The following is a 21,012-nucleotide window of genomic DNA, read 5'->3' on the forward strand; positions in this document are numbered from 1 at the left end:
CCAGGTCTGCTTAGATATACCCCTGACCAACTGGAGAGGAAGTGTCAAAAAGACGTCTTTGTCTCATTATGCTCTCATTCTACTTACATCCAGTGTTCCTGCCCCACTAGACATGGAATAGAAGGAAGGCCACGAGCTTAGATGTCAGACAGACGTGGGTTCAAATCCCCACACCAGCCTTTAATCCATATGAGCATGAGCAACCTGAGTGCCACTCTTCCTGCTCTGTAAAACAGATAAACCTGCTTTCAGGGTTGTTGTAAGGATCAGAAATTAGGTACATGTAGAATCTGGAATGTAGTAAGTGCTTAATAGCCTCAACTAACCTTTACTCCAAGAGCTCTATGAGGCAGGCACTATTATCTCCATCTTACAGATGAGTAAACTGAGTACAGAAACTGAGATAATTGCCTAAGATCACAGTGAGTGATGGAGCCAGAACTCGAGTCCACACTATCAACTTCAAAACAAACTTCAACTTCAAAAACAAATTTTTTAAGGGAGTTGCTGTTATGATTATGATTACCTTGTACTTCTGTGCTTTGTTTCCTTTTGAAATTGCCTGTCCCCATCACTCAAGACCCAGCCACCCCCAGAGAAGACTTGCCTTCTCCCTCTCTAGTGTGCCCACATTATAGTTCCATTATCTGTGGCCATGTCTCTTCCTGGAAGAGCTCTTGGCCACCTTAGTGTTTCTGTTGCATAAGCAAGGAGGCTAGCACATAGTGGGGGCTCAGTAATGTTTGAATGAACAAACAAGAAAATATCATAACACCGTTCCATGTTGTCCCCACACTGCCATACTGTTCACAGTATCAAGTTCTGTGCACCCCTGGGGACTGCTACAGTGTGAGCCGTCCTGGGAATCTTCCCCTAAGATGTGGTCCCTCCTATTTCCTCCACAGCACAGGATTCTACAGGAGGAGTCTGTCTTCTTCCCTCCTCTCAAGAGTCTATGACAAGTCTCTGCAATGGACAGAAGACACCACACTGTGGCTTGGAGACTGATAGCTGGGCTGCTTGCCTCGGAGTTGGAGTCAAATCATCCCCCATCTCCAAGGGCCCTGTGTGGCCTCAAATAAAACAGTCAGCTGGAGATGCTGGCTCTGGCTCTGAAGGCCAGCCAAGCCCCTGTGGTTTGGCAGAAGAAGAGGTCATTGTCCAAACAGGAAGTGGTCCTGGGGTCTCAGCTGACCCTAGATTTTCCCAGGCAGGGCTGGGGCTCATAGCAGCTGAACTGGAGGCTCCCCGTAGGCTCACAAACAATTCCACCTCTCCAGAGGGCTGCAGATCCCTCTCCCTGGACAGGCTCCCTGCCCCAGACCCCACAGATCTTAGCATTGTGTGCCTGGGGTTGTTGACATGCTGACAGCAACCAAGCTAGGCTAGCTTCCCATCATTCACCTTGGAGGAGAATGGGGAGATCCCAGGAGCTGAGAAGCCCTCAGAGCTGACCTGTGGATATTATGGGGTGCACCCCAGGAGAAGGCTCGGCCGCAGTCAGACCGGAGGCTGAGCCTCGCTACTCCAAAGGAAGGGACAAAGAACAAGAGGGCGGAGACCATGTCTTCTGTGTGCAGCAAAGTCATCGGCAACCCAGAAAAACCACAAAATTTAACATGGGGCTGGGCCCTGGCCCAGCATAGCGGATGATCTCAACTTGGACACAGACACTTTTAGACAAAAGGAACACAGAACTCCCACAAGTTTTTCAGTAGCGCTAGGAAAAGCACTTAAGAACTGTCACTTACAATGGCCTCCTACAGGGGTGGAAGCAAAATGGGGCTATTGGGAAGACTGCACCCCTGTCACTCAGCCTGGATGGTACAAAGAGCTTTGGGATTTAGGCCGAAGGTCACTGACTCCATGGATGGTTTGATGTATGAAGGGAGGTGGAATGATTTAGTTTTTCTAATATGAAAAATGACTTGATGTTCCTTAAGGCTAGGTCCTATAACCCTCCTTTTATTCGTCTCTCCCTGGGCAAGCTCACTTGCACCCATACCTAAACGTACCTCCTACGTACTGATATCTCACCTACTGATTTTCCAGCCCAATCCTCTGATCTACATTCCACTCTCATGCGTCCAAGTGCCTACTCAAAATGTCCTCTTGGTCTCAAAAGCAACTCGAACTCAACATGTCCAAAACCCAATTTATGGCCTCTTCCCCAAACCTAGTGCTCTCCTAAACTCCCCATCTGGATGAAGAACCCTCCAAATTATCCTGCTGCACAGGGCAGAAGCAAGGGTGGCACCCCTGAGCCCTTCCTCTCTCACACCCACCTATGAAAATAGTTTGAAATTTGCCTCCCCAATATCTCTCCATTCCTTCCACTTTTCTACAACCGCCCCACCTCCACGCTATTCCATTTTTACCTAGATGGCTACAATCATCTCCTGGCTTCCAGGCATCCATGCTGGTCCCCTCCAATCAGTACATCTCTACCAGGAGTCCTTGCACCCATTCTCCCCCTAAACTACTCCTACCCCACTTTCAGATCTCAGCTCAAAACCACTTCCTCCAGGCAAACACCTCTTGACCTCTCTTAATAGGCTATTAACTCCTTCCTAGCACTAGTCCTGGTTGCAGTTTTACATTTGGGTCCCCAATAGACCCTGAAGTCCATAAGAGCAGGATGGGGTCTTTTTTTTTTCTTTTTTTGTGCCACTACCACATTCCCAAGGCCAAGCTCAGTGTCTTACACATGTTAACACTGACATTTAATATTTATTGAATGAATGTCATTTATTTGCTCATACCCTGCCTCAACCCAGTTAAGCTAATCATCACCACTATCTTCTAGGCCACCGTTGTCTCTTGCCTGGATTACTGTGTTACGTCTGTCTGGAGCCTGTCCTCTTCCAGTATGTTCTCTACAGTGCAGCCAGAATTATCTTTTTAGGAAGCAACATCAACCACTTTAATCCTTCATTACTCCCAATAAAGTTCAAAGTTGTAACGTGTAAACTGCTAGTTATCTACCCAATGACTGCTGTCCCCTTGTTTCTCAGTAACATAACCCTGATTTTATCAAGACAGCAGGGTGTCCAAAGGACTACCCCAGCCTCTGCAGTAGCCAGGGTGCTTCTGAGAGGTCTGACAGGAAGTATAGGAATCAGACGCATTGGTAATTGAAACTTGAAGGGTTATTGTCTTTCCAAACGCCAGAATTTCCTTTCTTCTAGATAATGTTGTGTCCCTAAGTCTATAAAACATCTGTAAATGAAACATCCCTCAGGTTACCAAGTTCTGGCCAATGAGATGTAAGTGGACGCTATTGGTTAGAACTTCCAGAAATGCCTGTCGAGGTGGGACTCGGCAGCAGGCCGGGCCTGTTTTGCCCATCCTTAATCTCTTCTCCTTCTTTCCACCAGCTTCAGAGACATGGTGTCTGGGGCCTCAACAGCCATTTCGGCCACGAGGTATCAATGAGAATTCCAGCCACGGGCCTTAGATGGCTGCGCAAAAAGAGCCAAGAAGGACCTGGTGTCCAATAACTGTGGAGCGACCACATTGCCCTGCGCTTTGGACTTCCTTTACATGAGGAAACCAGGTTTATACCTTAAGTCACTGATATTTTACTAGCAAACCGAAACTTGATACAGGCTTCAAAGCGTTTTACGACCTGACCTTTGTCAATCTTGCCTCTCCCTTCATCTGCTCAAATTCAACAATTCAGTCAAGCTGAATGTTTTTCAGCTCCTCGGGACTTTTCTCTCCATTTAAAGTCTTTCCAAGCTGCTCTTTCTGCCTGGGTTACAGCCCCACCTGGCTAACTCCTCCTCATCCTCTGCAACCCAGCTTAAAAGTCACCTCTTCAACGACCATAAAAGCCAGGTTAAGATGCCCATTTCCTGGTAACAGAACAGTTCCTCGGCATGCTACTTATTATGCTGTGAATTGTGGTGCTGACTTGATTTTCTCCTCCATGAAGGCAGGCAGCCTGTCTTGTTCAAAACTGTATTCCAAATCTGCAGCTAATTCCAAATAACGACTTCTTGAATACATGGAGTAAATGAGTCATGGGAATATGGTATCGGTTAGAGAGCTAAAGAAATGTATTGGGTTTGATATCTGTACAATGTGAACAGATGAAGTGGAATGGTTGGCATATTATTATCTGTTTATTATTCATACCGTGCCCTGTTCCGAAAAGGATGTAAGGAAGCAGGCTGGCTGGAGTACCATCTCACTGGGAGTGTTAAGGAGTTCACGTCCATTTAGAGACACTGGTTTAGGAGACGCTATCAGGAGACTGCAGGATAGTTTGGAGGAGGGAAGAGTGCTAAGAAAAGCAGTGGCATCTTGTCCTATCTCGTCTTCCATCTCCTCACTTGCAGGCCCTACCTCAGGAGTAAGCCAAAACCTGGCAGGGAGGTTGCAGCAGGGAAAGGTTAGCAGTAAAGCAGGAGCGGGTTAATTTCCAGAAAGGTACACCACCCACCATCCTTTCCCCCCTCTGGTGCCTACTGCAGGTAAAGAGTCTGGTCTTCTCGAAGCGCTCTGGCTGGGCCTGCGGTCTCAAGTGGAGAATAGGCAGCTCAATCAGTCTGTAGGTGTGGGCCCACTGCTAGCTGCAGGCTCCAGGCTCTGCCCCGCCATCTCCCCCATCCTCCTCCTCGTCAGACTGTGCCAAGGGCGTGTCTGCTCCGCGATCACTGACATCCGGGCTGTGCGGATTGGTGGAGGAGTCAGAGGACGAGGAGAAAGTGCGGGATGTGGTCCTGTCTGCCGTGGGCATTGGCAGGCTCGGCTCCTCGGGACGGTCGTCCACCCCTGCCCAGAGAGAAGAGCCCGTCAGGGCCATGAACAGGGCTTCAGAGGACTCTTAGAGGCGCTCTGGCCAGGAGACACTGAGGCCCAGAGGGGAGCAGGGACTTGACCAGTCACCCGGCCAGGCTCCTGACTCCCAGTTCCTTCCACTTCACCGCACCACATCTGGGATCTAGAGTCTGGTCAATCAAGTCAAGAGTTCAAATTCTACCTACGTCACTTCCTTGCTGCTGAGTAGTTTTGGGCAAGTCACTTACTTTCCCTCTCAAGGACTCTGCCCCTCCTCTGTAAAAAAGGGACCCCGACATTCCAGAGGGTTTTGAGGATGAAATCTGAGAATGCTCATAAACTGTCTGGCACATAGACCACCAATAAATAGCAGGTTTTCTTTTTTGTTTTGTTTTTGTTTTGTTTGCGGTACGCGGGCCTCTCCCTGCTGTGGCCTCTCCCGTTGCGGAGCACAGGCTCCGGACGCGCAGGCTCAGCGGCCATGGCTCACGGGCCCAGCCGCTCCGCGGCATGTGGGATCTTCCCGGACTGGGGCATGAACCCGTGTCCCCTGCATCGGCAGGCGGACTCTCAACCACTGCGCCACCAGGGAAGCTCAATAGCAGTTTTAAGTCAGAGAATATCTATCTTATAGGTTAAGGATGTGGGCTTTGGAGTCAGATAGCTCTGGTTCGAATCCAGCTTCTCTACTTTCTGGCTATGTGACAACAATATCTCTGACTCTAATGTCCCTCTTTTATATATATATATATATATATATATATATATATATATATATATTTCTTTTTTTTGGCCGCATGCCATGTGGGAACTTAGTTTCCTGACCAGGGATCGAACCCACGCCCCTTGCATTGGAAGCTTGGAGTCTTGACCACTGGACCACCAGGGAAGTCCCTCTAATGTCCTTCTTTATAAGATGGGAATAATCCCACCTGCCCTCATAGGACATTGTAAGGACTGAGATAATATATGTAAAATAGCTTAGCACAGTATTAGAAACCTAATAAAGTGCAAAATAAATATTAAGATGACTAAAACCGCTTAAGCTGTCTAATATAAAAATCATATTTTTATGTTATTTTAATTATGTTAATTAACTACATTAATTTCACAAACATAAAATTGACAAAGGCTAAGGGGGTTGGGCCTTCCTAGAGTTTTGGATTAGGAATCTGTAACCCAGCTTCCCTCAAGGTCGACTTCCCTAAAATCAGAACAGACAGCTGTTTCATGGGTGGAAATGCCCACTCCCAGCCCCTACATGCATACTTCCCCAGTCCAGCCTTGCAACCTCACTTCAGAGCCCTGACATCCGGCTCTGGCTAACCGGTGCCCAAGTGCCCGAAGTAAAGGGGCATACCAGATGCCTGGGGGGTCGGTGGAGGATCTTCGCAAGGCAAGAACACGTCAGCTCCGTCCTGATCCCCCAGGTCGATAAGTTCCACTTGCTCAAGTGTGTCCACATTCACCTCCATGGATGAGATACTACCTATGGGGGCTGCAGATCAAGAAGGGGGCAAGTCAGGAGGAGCCAGGCCAGAACTGACAGGATGGTCAGAGACGTATGTCAGGTCTGGAGATAAGACGTTTAGGGGGCCAAGAAAACCAGGGGGGAGGTACCAAGATTCAGGACCTATAGGACTTCCTCCCTGCCCCACCCTAGTCCCTCTCCCCAGGATTCAGAACTTACGTCTGTGCGACTCGAGATGCAGGTGGGACAGGGGGAAGACAAACTCTGTCTCAGGCTGTAAAATGTCCTCAAAGAATTTCTGCCGCTCCCGAAGGCGGAGCTGCTGGCGCTCCAGGGCTGCCCGCGGATTTGGGTCCATGTCAGCTCCTGGAAGAGCAAGTACAGCTATGAAGTTGAGAGGGGATTCCGTGGGGGCCTGGGCTTGGGGAGCCCCCCTGCAGCCAGCATCCCAGCACTGGGGCCTCTCGACTTGACTACCTCCTCCCCTTTCCTAAAACAAAGTCCATTACCACAAACTTCAAGTCTCACGCAGAGGCGGGGCTGACCCTAGCTCCACAAAGGGGATGCCAGTTCCAGGCACAGCAAAAGAGGCTCCTCTGTATTCAGGGAACGCGGTCAATGGCCAAGTCTCAGCATCATGCCCTTCGGAGAGGGGTTGGAAGGGCTGGTTCAGCTCAAATGGGGGAGGCACGTTTTCCGCTCAATGGACCCAGCCTCTCCTCAGAAGGCTGGGGAAGAGGACAGAGAGGAAGGTCCCTTCCTCCAGCTGCAGCTCTGGTTCCTGGCCATTCTTCAAAACCCAGACGAAAGCTAAAGTACCCCCTCCCCTACTCTCCCTCTCTCTCTACACACACACACACACACACACACACACATGTACACACACACACACACACACGTGCACACACACACACACACACACACACCCCACCACCAGCATCCCCTCCAAACCCTGCTCTTTAATCACAGACGTGACTTCTAGGCTTGGCTCTGCCCCTAAGGAAGTCAGCTTTCCAGCCTCAGTCTCCGCATCTGAAAATGGCATCATCCTCCTACCTGCCTCCAGCACAAGACACAGGCGGTGAAGGTGCTCTGCAAAACGGAAAGCTCTGGTCCCCGTGCTATTTAGAGGACACCATCTCTTCTCTGCCCCCCACAGCTCTTTCTTTGAGCTCCTCTCCTCTGACACATCTCAATGTCTGCTCTCCCCACTAGGCATCGAGTAGCAATCGGAAGGGTGCAATTCAGACCAGGCCTTCCGGCCCCCAGTGCTGAGAGCTTTCCAGAACGCCATTCGCTCGGATTCGCTCCATTCCGTTCCTGAGCCCATCACCGGAGGCAAGGGAGTATCAAGCTTGAGGACCAGATCATCATCCTCCGCCTACTGCCTTCCCCACCTCATCTGGACTCGGCATATCTGAGACCCTGGCCGGCTCCACCGGCGCTGGGGTGGGCCGCGAGAGACCCAAACCCAAGTGGGCCAGGCAGGGCCAAGGAAGTGTGGGGAGACCATGTGGCCGGGGCTGGGAGCGGAGGAGGGAGGCGCTGACGCCGATTCCTGGGAAAGGCTCTTAGCGCTGCCGCCCAGGTCACAATACTAAAAATACCCAGGGCCTCTGGGGCTGTCTGGGGGCGGGGAAGGGCGACAAAGAGGGTCGGGGTCGGGGAACTGGAGGGGACCACAGGCTCCGGGACGCCTCCTCCCTTTCCCCCTCACCCCATCAACCTCAGGAAACTGGAGGGGCTGCCCCCTGGGGAGGTGCGGAGCTAAGCGCTGGGGAGAGGAAGGGGGGTGTTTACATAACTGAAGGTGCAGGGGAGAGGGGTGGAGAGAGCTGTAGAGATTTGGGTGGCCGGAGGCGGCCAGGGGCCCGGCCAGTGGAATGGAGCGCTCCCTCTTCGTCCTGCCCCACCCGCACTGGAGTCAGCGAGAGCGAAAGAATTCCCTAAAAGGGGACACGCCGCGACCGCGGGGGAAGGGGGGGAAGGCGGAGGGGTCCCCCGGCCGTTCCGCTCGCGCTCCCCCCCGGCCTCCCGCTGCACCTGCGCCCGCCCAGCGGAGCCCCTACCTGCCGCGCCCAGAGCCCCCGCTGACTCAGGCTGTCCGCTGCGGCGCGACGGCGGTGGGGGCGTGGTACCGGGCAGCGCCGGCCGGGGTGGGGCTGCGCCTCCGGGTCTCCCCCGGGACGGACTGGCCCTGGGAGCCGGGAACGAGGAAGCGGCGGGAGGCGGAAGTGGGGGAGGGGCGGCGGCGGGCACACACGCTTCTGCCGGTCGCCCGGCGGCCGTAAGGAGCCCCTGCGGGCGCGATCGTTCGCAGTTCCAGGGCGGGCAAAAAGTTCCCGGCACGCATCCCTCCTCCCCGCGACCCGTCGGGCCCCTCGGCGCTCCGCCCGGCTCCGCGCGCTCCCATACGCGGGCTCTCAGCCCCTGCTCCCGGCTGCTCCCCGACTCCCGGGCAGCCCCGACGCAAGCTCCACGCGCCGGCACCCGGACTCCCCAGCACCCTCGGCCACGTTCGGCACGCTTAGACGCACACCCCTCGAGAAGGCGTATGCAGGGTCAGAGGGGCTGGGGACTCGCTGCCGCCCATCAGGGCAGGTGCACTTTGGCGGAGGCCCCCTGACCCTGGGACTCACCCCGCAGCCCCCGGTTCCCGGCTCCGGGATGGACAGGGCCGCCGTCCAGCCTTACAGCGCACTGGGCGGGGTGGGCGCGGGGACGGGGCGGGGTGGGGTGTGGACGCCGGCGGGGAGCCAACTCCTCCGGGGTGCCAAGAGGGGCGCTGCGCGTCCCGCCTGGCGGGGGTGGAGGAGCGAAGCGGAAACTGTGGGCCCAGAGGGGAAACGCTTGCCCCTCTCGCAGTGCCTCCTGGCTCAGACCAGGGCCACAAGTCTCCTGGACCGAGGCACTGTGCTCATTCTCCTCCTCCTCCCTTCCACCCTGTGCCCGTACGTAGCTCCAGAAACCGCGGGGTGGCGGGGTGGCAGGGTAGGGGGGCGTCTGTCGGAGATGCTTCTGCCGTGGGGTCACTCGATCATTCATTCAACAAACATCCACGAGCAAGCCAGAAACTAGGAGTCATCCTTGGCATCTCCCTGTCTTTCAATGCCCACATTAAAACACATCTCCATTAACTGTCGATTCTCTTTCCTAAATATCTTTCCAATCCGCCGCTCCTCTCCGTTTCCACCACCATCTCTCCCTTGGCTCCTACGGAAACCTTCTCTCTGGTTTTCTTGTACTCTGGTCCTGCGGCGCTCCATCCCCACAGCAGTTAGTCGTCACTGTAGAATCGAGAGTGCTAACCATGGAACCCCACAGCAGTCATTTCAAAAACGCAGGTCCGATGTGCCACCCCCTGCTTAAATCCCTCCTTTGTTAGAATGAAATCCGGGTGCTGACATCTGAGCTGAGTCTTAAAGAAATGAGTTCAACAAGCAGAGAAGAGGGGGAAGGGCATGTACAGAGGGACAGAGGTGTGAAAAGTCCGGACATATTCAGGCTTCCCTGTCAGGAGACCAGCACTCAGTACAAATACCTAAAGCTCTGCCTCTTCTATTGTTACTGAGATCCCTAAACAATCCTGTGAGATAAGTACAGCAAGCAGCTTTCCCATTATTTTACAAGCAAGGAAACCAGTTTGTGGGAGGCAAAAAGTGCAGTGGTTAGGAGCACAGGCCTGGGAGTCTCCTAGCAGTTTTAAGTAAGAGAATATCTATCTTATAGGTTAAGGATGTGGGCTTTGGACCTGAATTCCTTGGGTGGTAAACCTAGCTCTGGTGTCTAGCCAGCCGTGTAAACAATTTCTCTGATCCTTGATTTCTTTGCCTATTAGGTAGGAATAATTAATCTCCACCTCCTATGACATAATTCATATAAAATGTTTAGTACAGGACTTGGGCACTCTGGAGATGCTCAGTAAACAATAAACACTAGTTGTTTTGACTGTAATCGATTCTGAGAAAGGGAGGAAACTGCTTTCTTCCATGAATTTCTGAAATTATAGGAAGTAGGCTCTAACCTTCTACAGAGCTTATTATGTGCCTGTCACTGTTCTAAGTGCTTTGCATGTATTAACTCTTTTAATCCTCTTAATAATCCTGTGAGGTAAATACTATTTTTACTTCCATTTTACAGATACAGAAACTGAGATATAGAGAGGTGAAGGAACTTGTCCAAGGCCTTACAGCAACTAAGTGATGGAACGGAAATTCAAACCCAAGTAGGCTGCTTCCAGAGACTGTGCTTATAACCATGGCTCCCAGCCTGCTCTGCTTTTATCCCGTTGCAGCTTTCATCTTCCGAGAAATGTTTTGCTCAGTCTGATTCTTATTCCTCATTAATGGATGGAGTAGATACTTGGTCCCGTTTTCTAGCACAGAGGAATGAGGCCAAGTCAAAAGTACAGTGGATGAGAGCTCAGCTCCCGAAGTCACCTCCCCCCTTTTCAGGCCTATCCCTGGGAACAGGACTGCATGGATTATTTTGAGCCGTCCCCAAGATGGTGACAGATCAGGAACCTCTCTGTCCCTTTGCCAGATATTTGCCACATACAAGGGTGGAAGAGGAAAAAGCATCCAAGTTAGAAATAATTCACAGGGCTAAGCTGGAAGGGTATTAGCCAAGAGAGAGGCCCAGGCAGCAGACCCAAGGGTGGATGGCAAAAGGAGTTGAAAGGATCAGTGAAAAAGTAGATGGCTTAGACTTCTGGGTTCCATCTAGGATGCCAAAGCTGGGAAGAGCATCATTACCACACTAATAATTTTTTTAAACTGTTAGGTAATTATAAAAGTATTACTTTCGTCAAATTACTTTCGTCAGCAGTGAGCTAAGGCTGCAGAGCAACCAATTAACCTGAATTCCAAAGAAGGACAGGCACCTCCAAGAAGAAATAGGATGTAGGCACGGCACACCTCTGAAGTAGGAGGAAGGCGAGGTTTCCGTGCAAACAGGTAAGAAGAGTTCAGCTACACTTTTTATTGCTAAAGGCCAGGTGTGGCTAGCATGAGAGTATAGAATCCTTGGGAGTCACAGACACTAAAAGTAATCATAGAAACAACAACACCAAACTTTGTTCAACTCCTGACAAGATTGGCTCAATTCTCAACACTAATGGCCTAAGAAAAGAAGAGATATGACAATTTCCAGGCAAAAATCATATTGACCTCAGCCTCTACTGTTCTACACATTATGTCCAGGAATCAAAAATTACAACACGCACATCAAAAGCAGTTTAAGAAAAACAAACAAAAAAAAACCCTATTGTCAAGAGACAAAGCAATCAACAGAACCAGATAACTCTCTGGAGTTACCTGCCAGAAAATTTAAAACAACTATAACAATATGTGAAAGGCTCTGTTGGAAAATATGGACAACATGCATAAACAGAAGGGGAGTTTTAGCAGAGAGATGGGGACTATAAAAAGGAGTCATATGGAAAATGTTAGAAATTTTAAAAACCTGTAACAGAGATGAAGAATGCCTTTGACAGCCTCATCAGTAAACTCAACACAGCTGAGGAAAGAATCAGTGAACTTGAAGATAGGTCAACAGAGACTACCCAAACTGAAACAGAAAGAGAAAAAAAAGAGTGAAACAAAACAGAACAAAAACCCCAGAAGATCCAAAGCTAACATGTGCATAATTTGAATCCCAGAAAGAGAAGAGATAGAGATAGGAACACACACACACACACACACACACACACACACACACACTTGTAGAAATAATGGTCAACAATTTTCCAAAAATAATGAAAGAACCACAGAGCGAAGAAAATCATAGAATCAAAAAAAACCCATTAAATACCAACAGACAAACACACACAAACACACACACACACACACACACACACACACACAATATGATCTATCATATTCAAACTGTTGAAAACCCAAGATAAAGAGAAAATCTTGAAGGCATCAAGAGGAAAACGACAGAGTACCTACAGAGGAACAAAGATAAGAATTACAGCAGATTTCTCATTAGAGAAGAAATTATATGACTAGAAGATAATAGAATGATATCTTTAAAATGCTGGAAAAAAAAAAAGACTGTCAACTTGTAATTCTATACTCAGCAAGAAACTCTCTCAAACATGAAGGTGATATAATAATTCTTTTCAGATGATCAGAAACAGAAAAGTCATTACCAGCAGATCAGCATTACAAAAAATGGTAGAAGTTCTCGAGGCAGAAAGAATATGATACCAGAGAAAAACCTGGACCTACATAAAGAAATGAAGATCTCCAGAAATGGATGGAATAAAGGTAAATATGAGACTTTTGTTTTTTAATCATCTTAAAAGATAACTGGGCTTCCCTGGTGGCACAGTGGTTAGGAATCTGCCTGCCAATGCAGGGGACACAGGTTCGAGCCCTGGTCCCGGAAGATACCACATGCCGTGGAGCAACTAAGCCCGTGTGCCACAACTACTGAGCCTGCGAGCCACAACTACTGAAGCCTGCTTGCCACAACTACTGAAGCCCACGTGCCTAGAGCCCATGCTCTGCAACAAGAGAAGCCACCGCAATGAGAAGCCTGCGCACCACAACAAAGAGTGGCCCCCACTTGCCGCAACTAGAGAAAGCCTGCACGCAGCAACGAAGACCCAACGCAGGCAAAAATAAAATAAATTTTAAAAATAAATAAATTTATTTAAAAAAAAGATAAGTGTCTAAAGCAAAAGAGTAGCAATACGTGGTGGATGTAGAGCACATATTAAAGTAAAGTGTATGACAATCACAGTAGTAAAAATGATGGGAATTGGAAACACACTGTGAAAGAGTCCTTCTGCTATATAAGAAGTGGTATAATATTATTTGAAGATTGACTATGACTAATTGAAGATATATATTGTAAATGCAAGGGCAACCCACTAAAAAAATGTTTAAAGAAGTATAGATAACAAGCCAATAGTGGAGACAAAGTAGAGTCATAAAAGTATTGGGAGGCATCCTCCCTGGGCCTCTTTGTGTTCAACATGTCAAGATTGCAAGGATCTGACTTCTCTTTCACCTGGGCCCTTGCTCAGTATTAATACAGCTGGCAGCTCTGAGAAATAAGACCAGGTCTTTCTCAGACAAAGGCAGGCTTGCTGACTGCTCGCTATAAAAGTGCTGGGCCTGGGTTCCTTAGCCATGATGCAAAGCCACTGTGTGTGTACCGTGCATCTGGGACCGCTGTATCACTTGTTGAACTTCGGGCTGAAGGAATCAACACAAAACTATGCTGATGTTCATGTTGTTTGATGTTCTATGAGTAATAAACTGTCTTGATTGGATGCAGTAAGTCTTATTGTCTCTTTTTGGTACCCATGAGGTTTTTCTCTGACAAAGCATAATCAATTAATCCAAAGTAAGGGGGGAAAAAGAGGAAAAACAAAAAAAAAGCACAGATGAAAAAATAGAAAACAAATAGTGCGATGGAAGATTTTCATCCAATTGTGTGAATGAACAGCAACCAATTAAAAGACAGGTTAGTAGACTGGGGAAAAATAAAGCAAGAGGCAATAATATGCTGTCTACAAGAAACCCAGTTTAACTATAAGGATATATATGAGTCAAAGGTAAATAGATGGAATAAGATACACCATACAAACACTAATCATAGTAAATTGGAATAGAGATATTAATATCAGAAAAAGTAGACTTCAAAAGAAGGACTATTACCAGGGATGAAGAGGGACATTACATAATGATAAAAGGTTGTTCATTTCACCGAGAAGACTTAACAATCATAAATGTGTATGTGTACATCTGTTAACAGAGCTTCAAAAACACGAGATAAAAATAGACCTAAAATAAGAAAGAGAAAAATCCATAATACAGTTAGAGGATTCAGTGCTTCTCTCTCAGTAATCAATAAAACAAGTAGGAAAAAAAAGTAAGGATACAGAAAACCTGAACACTACCAACTAGCTTGTTCTGACTGACACTTTTATAGCACTTTTACCAGCAGAATAAACATTCTTTTCAACTGCACATAAAACATTCACCAAGATACATCTTCTGGGCCATGAAACAAACCTCAACAAATTTAAAAGAACTTAAATCATACAAAATATGTTTTATGACTATAAAAGAATGAAAATATAAATAAAAACAGAAAGAGATCTGGAAAACACCCCAATACTTGGAAATAAAACACAACACTTCCAAATAACCCATGAGTCAAAGATGAAGTCCGAAAGGAAATTAGAGAAATATCTTGACTGAATAAAAGTGAAATGTAGCAACCAGCCACCAAAAAAGCTCCCAATGTTCCTTGCCTTCTGTTTATTCATACTTTTGTGTCGTCCTCTTCTGCACTGTATCAAGGTTACTTTATGTGGTCAATAAGACATGGCAGATGATGGTACATCACGTCCAAAATTAGGATTAAAAAAATTGGAAAACCCAAAGCTTCCATCTTGGGTGTGTGTTCTCTCTATTGTTTGGATCACTCACTCTGGGGGAAGCAGGCTATTATGTTGTCTACAGCCCTACAGAGAGGCCCATGTACCTAGGAACTGAAGGTTCCAGCCAACAGCCAGTGAAGAACAGAGGCCGGCCAGCAACCTCATGAGTGATTATGGAAACAGATTCACTGGCCCCAGTAGAGCCTTTGGAATGACTGCAGCCCAGGCCAGCAGCTTGAGTGCAACCTCTGGAGAGACTATGGCAGAACCATCAGCTAGAGCAGTCCTGGATTCCTGATGCTCAAAACCTTTGAGATGATAATAATTCTTTTTTTTAAACTGCTAAATTTGGGGATGATTTGCTATGCAGCAATAAGTAACACATAGGGATTTTGGTATTGAACAGGGTGCCACTATCACAGCACTCTGAAATATGGGGCCGGCAGTGGACTGGCCATAGACTTGGGAAGAGTGTACTCAAAGCCCAAAATGCCTTGAAAAAGCTCTTAAAAGAAGCCTCGTGCCTTTGATAAGATTGCAGCCAGGGTATACAGGAAAGTCAGGTAAACACTATTGGGAACTGGGGAAAGAGGAATTCCTGTTATGCTGTGGCACAGTTTAGCAACCCTGTTGCCTGTGGTAAAGTGGAAAGCAGAAAACGTGCCCAATGAGTTGAGATCTGGCTAAGGACATTTCCAAATCAAGTGTTGAAGGTGCCACCTGGTGTCTTCTTGCTCCTTATAGTAAAACGCAAGGGGGAGAGAGAAACTAAAGCAGCAGCTCTCAAATGAGTGATGGCGCCTGGGGCGGGGAGGCGGCGGGGGTGGGGGCGGGGGAGCGCGGGTGTGTGTGTGTGTGTGTGTGTGTGTGTGTGTGTGTGTGTGTGTGTGTGTGTGTGTGTGTGTGTGTGTGTGTGTAGGGACATTTGGCAATGTCTGGACACATTTCTGGTTGTCAAAACTGGAGAGGGGACTTCCCTGGCCGGTCCAGTGGTTACGACTCCGTGGTTCCAATTCAGGGGGCGTGGGTTAGATCCCTGGTCAGGGAACTAAGATCCCACATGTCGCATGGCAAGGCCAAAAAAAAAAAAAATCTGGAGAGGTTGCTACTGGCATCTAATTAGTAGAGGCCGGGGATGCTGCTAAACATTTTATAATGCACAAGACAAAACCCTCTTACCACCCACCACCTCCTCCCTCCACAAAAAAGAATTATCCTGCCTGAAATGTCAGTAGTGCTGAGGTTGAGAAATCCTGAACTAAGAGGAAGGACTGTTAAATATGAAGGAGCCAGGACTTCATGGTAGAAAATTCTCACTCTCTCTAAATGGCAAATGATAGTAAAGTTAAAAAATGGTTTCCTAAATTGAAAAAAGAGGGGATATATGTATATGTGGAGCTGATTCATTTTGCTGTACAGTAGAAACGAACACAACATTGTAAAGCAACTCTACTCCAATAAAAATTAATTAAAAAAAAAAAGGTTTCCTAGCAAAGTTCAAATCCAGAGCATTACCAGAAGAACATGGTCCGAGAATGTGACCATCAAATCTTTTGTTTGCATCTCAGGAAGATTCAAGACAATGCATCCGAGTAGTCTTCTGTCAGATAAAAGACCCCTAAAGAAATGATGGGTGTGCCTCACAGATCCTTTGAATCAAGCAAGAAGGGTTCTAGAAAGCTTAAGGGTGTTGCCCCTTAGCCAATTCAGCAGAAGCCTAATAGAGAGAAGGGCTTATCTCAGAGAAATTTGGGGCATGGCTTTTGTCTAATAGTGTGGATCTGAATAAGATTCAGAGTGACCCACAAGTTCTTAAAAGGATTCTATATCCAGAAACATCTCCACTTGGACTTAGAGGGATAAAGAGAGTATAAAATGAAAAAAAAAGGATTTCTAGTTCTGAACAAGATGGATTAGATGCCTTCCTCTCTTTCCCTCCCACTAAGTGCAGCTTAACATGCTGGGCATTATATATATAAAACAAACGTAAACATAGTTGGCAGATGAGCTAGGAACCCAAGAACACAAATGACATAGCAGTGAGTCCCTGGGTTTTCTTTTTGCTAGAGCTCTGGAGAAGCCAAACAGGCACAGACAAAAATCGCCCCCATGAAAAGCCTGCTCTCTCTTGTCAAAGGATTGGGAAAGAGGCACCCTAGCAAGACAGAAATCTTTTGACATGAAGTGACCCCGCCAGCAAAATCCTAGAGGAGAAGCCTCACTCCCAGTCTTTGTCTCATGGTAACAAGGCACCTCTCCCTCTCACCTCCAGATGGTGTTATGTGAGAGGAGGCGGAACGGGGAGCCTGGGCTTCATCAGTGCTCAGCAGTAGCAAGTACCCCTCCCCACAATTTCCATGATGTCAGTGGAGGGCATGTGGGGAGGTAGGCTGCCCTCCCCATCCAACAGTAAGGAGGCACCGCTCCCTCCCCTCAACATAAAGGTGGCCAAGAGTGGAGCCTAGATGTTCACCTCCGCCCAGCAGTAATGAGGGAACCAACCTTCCAACCCTCCCCTCCCCCTACAGGGTGGTGTCAGTGGGGGCCATGTGGGCAGCCTGGACTTTCTGCACTCCCACCTGGTGGTAAAAAGTTGGTGCCCCATCTCACTGGCCCAGGACAATAGAGGCCTACCAACACAGAAGAGTTAAATGAGATCCAGAGTCTCACCACATAACTTCTGAAATATCCAGGTCATAAATGAAAATAATTCACCATACCAAGAGCCAGGAAAGTCTGAACTTCAACAAGTAAAGACAATCAACAGATGCTAGTGGATCACAGTGCTGTTGGAATGACCTGACAGGGATTTAAAAACAGTCATTATAAAAATGCTTCATCAAGCAATTGCAGGACTTCCCTGGTGGCACAGTGGTTAAGAGTCCGTCTGCCAATACAGGGGACACGGGTTCAAGCCCTGGTCCGGGAAGATCCCACATGCTGCAGAGCAGCTTAGCCCATGCACCACAACTACTGAGCCTGTGCTCTAGAGCCCACGACACACAACTACTGAAGCCCGTGAGCCTAGAGCCCGTGCTCCGCAACAAGAGAAGCCACCGCAATGAGAAGCCTGTGCACTGCAACCAAGAGTAGCCGCCGCTCGCCGCAACTAGAGAAAGCCCGCACACGGCAACAAAGACCCAACACAGCCAAAAATAAATAAATAATAAATTTATTTATTTAAAACAAAAAAAAAAAAACAAGCAATTGCAAACTTTTTGAAATACTGGATTGGCCAAAAAGATGTTATGGAAAAACACAAGTGAACTTTTTGGCCAACTCAATAAATGAAAAAATAAAAATCTGAGGGAAGCAAATAGAAGATACAAAGAAGAACCACATAGAAATATTAGCACTGAAGAAAAAGTAACTGTACTGGGTCGAACAGTGTCCTCCAAAAATTCACGACTACCTAATACCACAGATTGTGACCTTATTTGGAAATAGGGTCTTTGCAGATGTAATTAGTTAAGATGGTGTTGTACTGGATTAGGGTGGGCACTAAGTCCAATAACTGGTATCTTTATAAGACTATGTGAAAACATAAAAAGACACACAGGCGAAAACACCATGTGAAGATGGTGGCAGATATCAGAATGATAGATCGCAAGCCAAGGAATGCCAAGGATCGCTGGCAATCACCAGACGCTAGGAAAGGGGTATGGAACAGATTCTCCCTTGGAGATTCCAGAAGGAACCAACACCTTGATTTTTGGACTTTTGGCTTCCAGTACTGTGTGAAAATAAACTTCTGTTGTTTTAAGCCAAGTTTCTAGTAATTTGTTAGAGCAACCCTATGAAACTAACACAAATTAGTTTAAATTTAAAAATTTTTAATTTAAAATTAAAAAAAAAAACCCTCACTGGATAGGCTCAATAGAAGAATGAAAATAACATATGAAAGGATTGGTGAATTTCAAGATAGAACAGTAGAAATTACCCAATCTGAAAAACAAGGAAAATTAGATTTTAAAGAAGAAGGAAGGAAGGAAAGAAGGGAGGGAGGGAGGAAGGGAAAAAGGAAGGACAGAGCCTCAGCAACCTGTGAGACAATAACAAAAGATTTAACATTTGTGTCACTGGAGTCTCAAGTGGAGGGAAAAGAAGTGGAACTGAAAAAGCATTCAAAGAAATAATGGCTGAAATTTCCCAAAATTTAACAAAGAACTACACTCCCTCCCTATTTTTGAATTCTCCCTTTTGAAAAGATCAATAAAATTGACAAACCTCTGACAATACTAACAAAGAAAAAAGAAGAGAGAGAGTGACCTAAACTCTCAATATCATGAGTGCAACAGAAAATATCCCTACAGACTCTGCAGATGTTGTAAAGATAATAAGGGACCAATAGGAACAGCTCTACACACATAAATTCGACAACTTAGATGAAAAGGACCAATTCCTCAAAAAGTACAAACTGCCAAAATTCATCCAACATGAAACAGATAATTTAAATAACTCTATAACTATTACAGAAATTGAATTTGTAGTTAATTAAAAACAAAACACCAAAAAACCACAAAATTCTTGAAAAAGAAATCCCCAGGCCCAGAGAGTTTCACTGGAGAAATCTACACAACATTTTTAGAAGAATTAATACCAATTTTATACAATCTTTTTCAGAAAATGGAATAGAAGGGAACATCTCTCCACTTGTTTTATAAAGCTAGTATTATCTTGATACCAAAACCAGACAAAGACAGTACTGAAATAAAATAAAACACAATAGACACATTTCATCTAAGCTGACAGATTTGAGGGCATAGAGTTATTCATGACGTTCCTTTATTATCCTTTAGATGTCCCTGAGATCAGTAGTGACGGCCCCTCTTAAATTTCGTTTTTTTAAAATATTTATTTAAAAAATAAATAAAATAAAAAATTTATTTAAAATAAAATTTAAAAGAATTTCTTTAAAAAATATATATGTATGTATTTATTTACTTATTTGACTGCATCGGGTCTTAGCTGCCACACTCGGGATCTTTGCTGCCATGTGCGCTGGCTCTAGAGCACGCTGGCTTAGTTGCCCCGTGGCACGTGGGATCTTAGTTCCCCGACCAGGAATCGAACCTGGGTCCCCTGCATTGGAAGGTGGATTCTTAACCACTGGGGTATGAGGGAACTCCCTTAAATTTCTAATATTGGTAATTTGTGTCTTCTTTTTTTTCTTGGTTAGTCCGGCCAGAGGTCTGTCAATTTTATTTATTTTTCCAAAGGATCCGTTTTTGGTTTCATTGATTTTCTCTATTGTTTTCCTATTTTCAATTTCATTGACTTCTCCTCTAATTTTTATTACTTCTTTTATTTTGCGTGCTTTAGGCTTAAATTGCTCTTCTTTCTCTAGTTTTATAAGGTGAAAGCTTAGATTGATTTCTGATCTTTCTTCTTTTCTAATATACACATTTAGTGCTATAAATTTCCCTCTACGCACTGTTTTCACTGCATCCCACAAATTTTGAGAAGCTGTATGTTCATATTGTTCAAAATATTTTTAAATTCCTCTTGAGATTTCTTCTTTGATCCATGTGTTATTTAGTAGTGTGTTGTTTAATCTCCAAATATCTTGGAATTTCCAGCTATCTGTTATTGGTCTCTAGTTTGTTTCCATTTTGGCTTGAGAACACACTTTGTATGATTCCTACTTTTAAAAATCTGATCAGGTAGGTTTTATGGCCCAGAATGTGGTTTATCTTGAACGTTCCATATGAGCTTGAAAAGAATGAGTATTCTGCTGTTCTTGGATGAAGTATTCTATAAATTTTATAGAATTTTATAGTATAAAAGCCAACTAGATCAAGTTGACTGATGGTGGTGTTCAACTATATCCTCACTGATTTTCTGCCTGCTTGATTTATCAAGTATTGAAAGAATGGTGTTGAAGTCTCCAACTGTAGTAGTGGGATTTGTTTATTTATCTATGGCGTTCCACCACTTTTGGGGGATGTTTTTTTAAAACTATTTATTTATTTATTTGTCTGCGCCGGGTCTTAGTTGCGGCTCGCGGGATCTTCGTTGCCACGTGCAGGATCTTCGTTGCAGCATGTGGGATCTTTTAGTTGCAGCATGGGAAATCTTGGTTGTGGCATGTGGGATCCAGTTCCCTGAGCAGGGATCGAACCTGGGCTCCCTGCATTGGGAGCACGGAGTCTTAGCCGCTGGACCACCAGGGAAGTCTCCGGAGTTCCACCAGTTTTTACCTCACATATTTTGACACTCTGTTGTTAGGGACACACACATTAAAGATTGTTTGTCTTCATGGAGAATGGACTCCTTTATTATTATTTAATGCCCTTCATCCCCGATAATGTTCCTTGTTCTGAAGTCTGCTTTGACTGAAGTTAAGATATAGCTG

The 21,012-nt window shown here is 46.3% G+C and overlaps 2 protein-coding genes across 3 annotated transcripts in view; both read right to left on the bottom strand.

Moving 5' to 3' along the window:
- Positions 1-4,114: 4,114 nt before the first annotated feature.
- Positions 4,115-6,614, bottom strand: DBNDD2 (dysbindin domain containing 2). Its single transcript, XM_060122382.1, has 3 exons — positions 6,476-6,614; positions 6,146-6,283; positions 4,115-4,779 (listed from the first exon to the last, which is right to left on the bottom strand). Exons 1-3 carry the CDS (start codon positions 6,612-6,614, stop codon positions 4,574-4,576), a joined length of 483 nt encoding a protein of 160 aa, XP_059978365.1. The 3' UTR covers positions 4,115-4,573.
- The window catches only part of SYS1 (SYS1 golgi trafficking protein), a 35,180-nt gene continuing 20,651 nt past the window's right edge, over positions 6,484-21,012 (bottom strand). The window contains exon 4 of one of the 2 annotated variants that reach the window (XM_060122380.1): positions 6,484-6,622. In XM_060122380.1, coding sequence (XP_059978363.1) covers positions 6,616-6,622 — 7 coding nt within the window. In that variant the 3' untranslated portion in view covers positions 6,484-6,615. Of the gene's footprint in view, positions 6,623-10,312; positions 10,632-21,012 lie in introns of those variants that run through there. The other variant, XM_060122381.1, reaches the window with a different exon arrangement.

The sequence above is a fragment of the Lagenorhynchus albirostris genome, chromosome 15, assembly GCF_949774975.1.
Source record: "Lagenorhynchus albirostris chromosome 15, mLagAlb1.1, whole genome shotgun sequence".
Lineage (NCBI taxonomy): Eukaryota > Metazoa > Chordata > Mammalia > Artiodactyla > Delphinidae > Lagenorhynchus > Lagenorhynchus albirostris.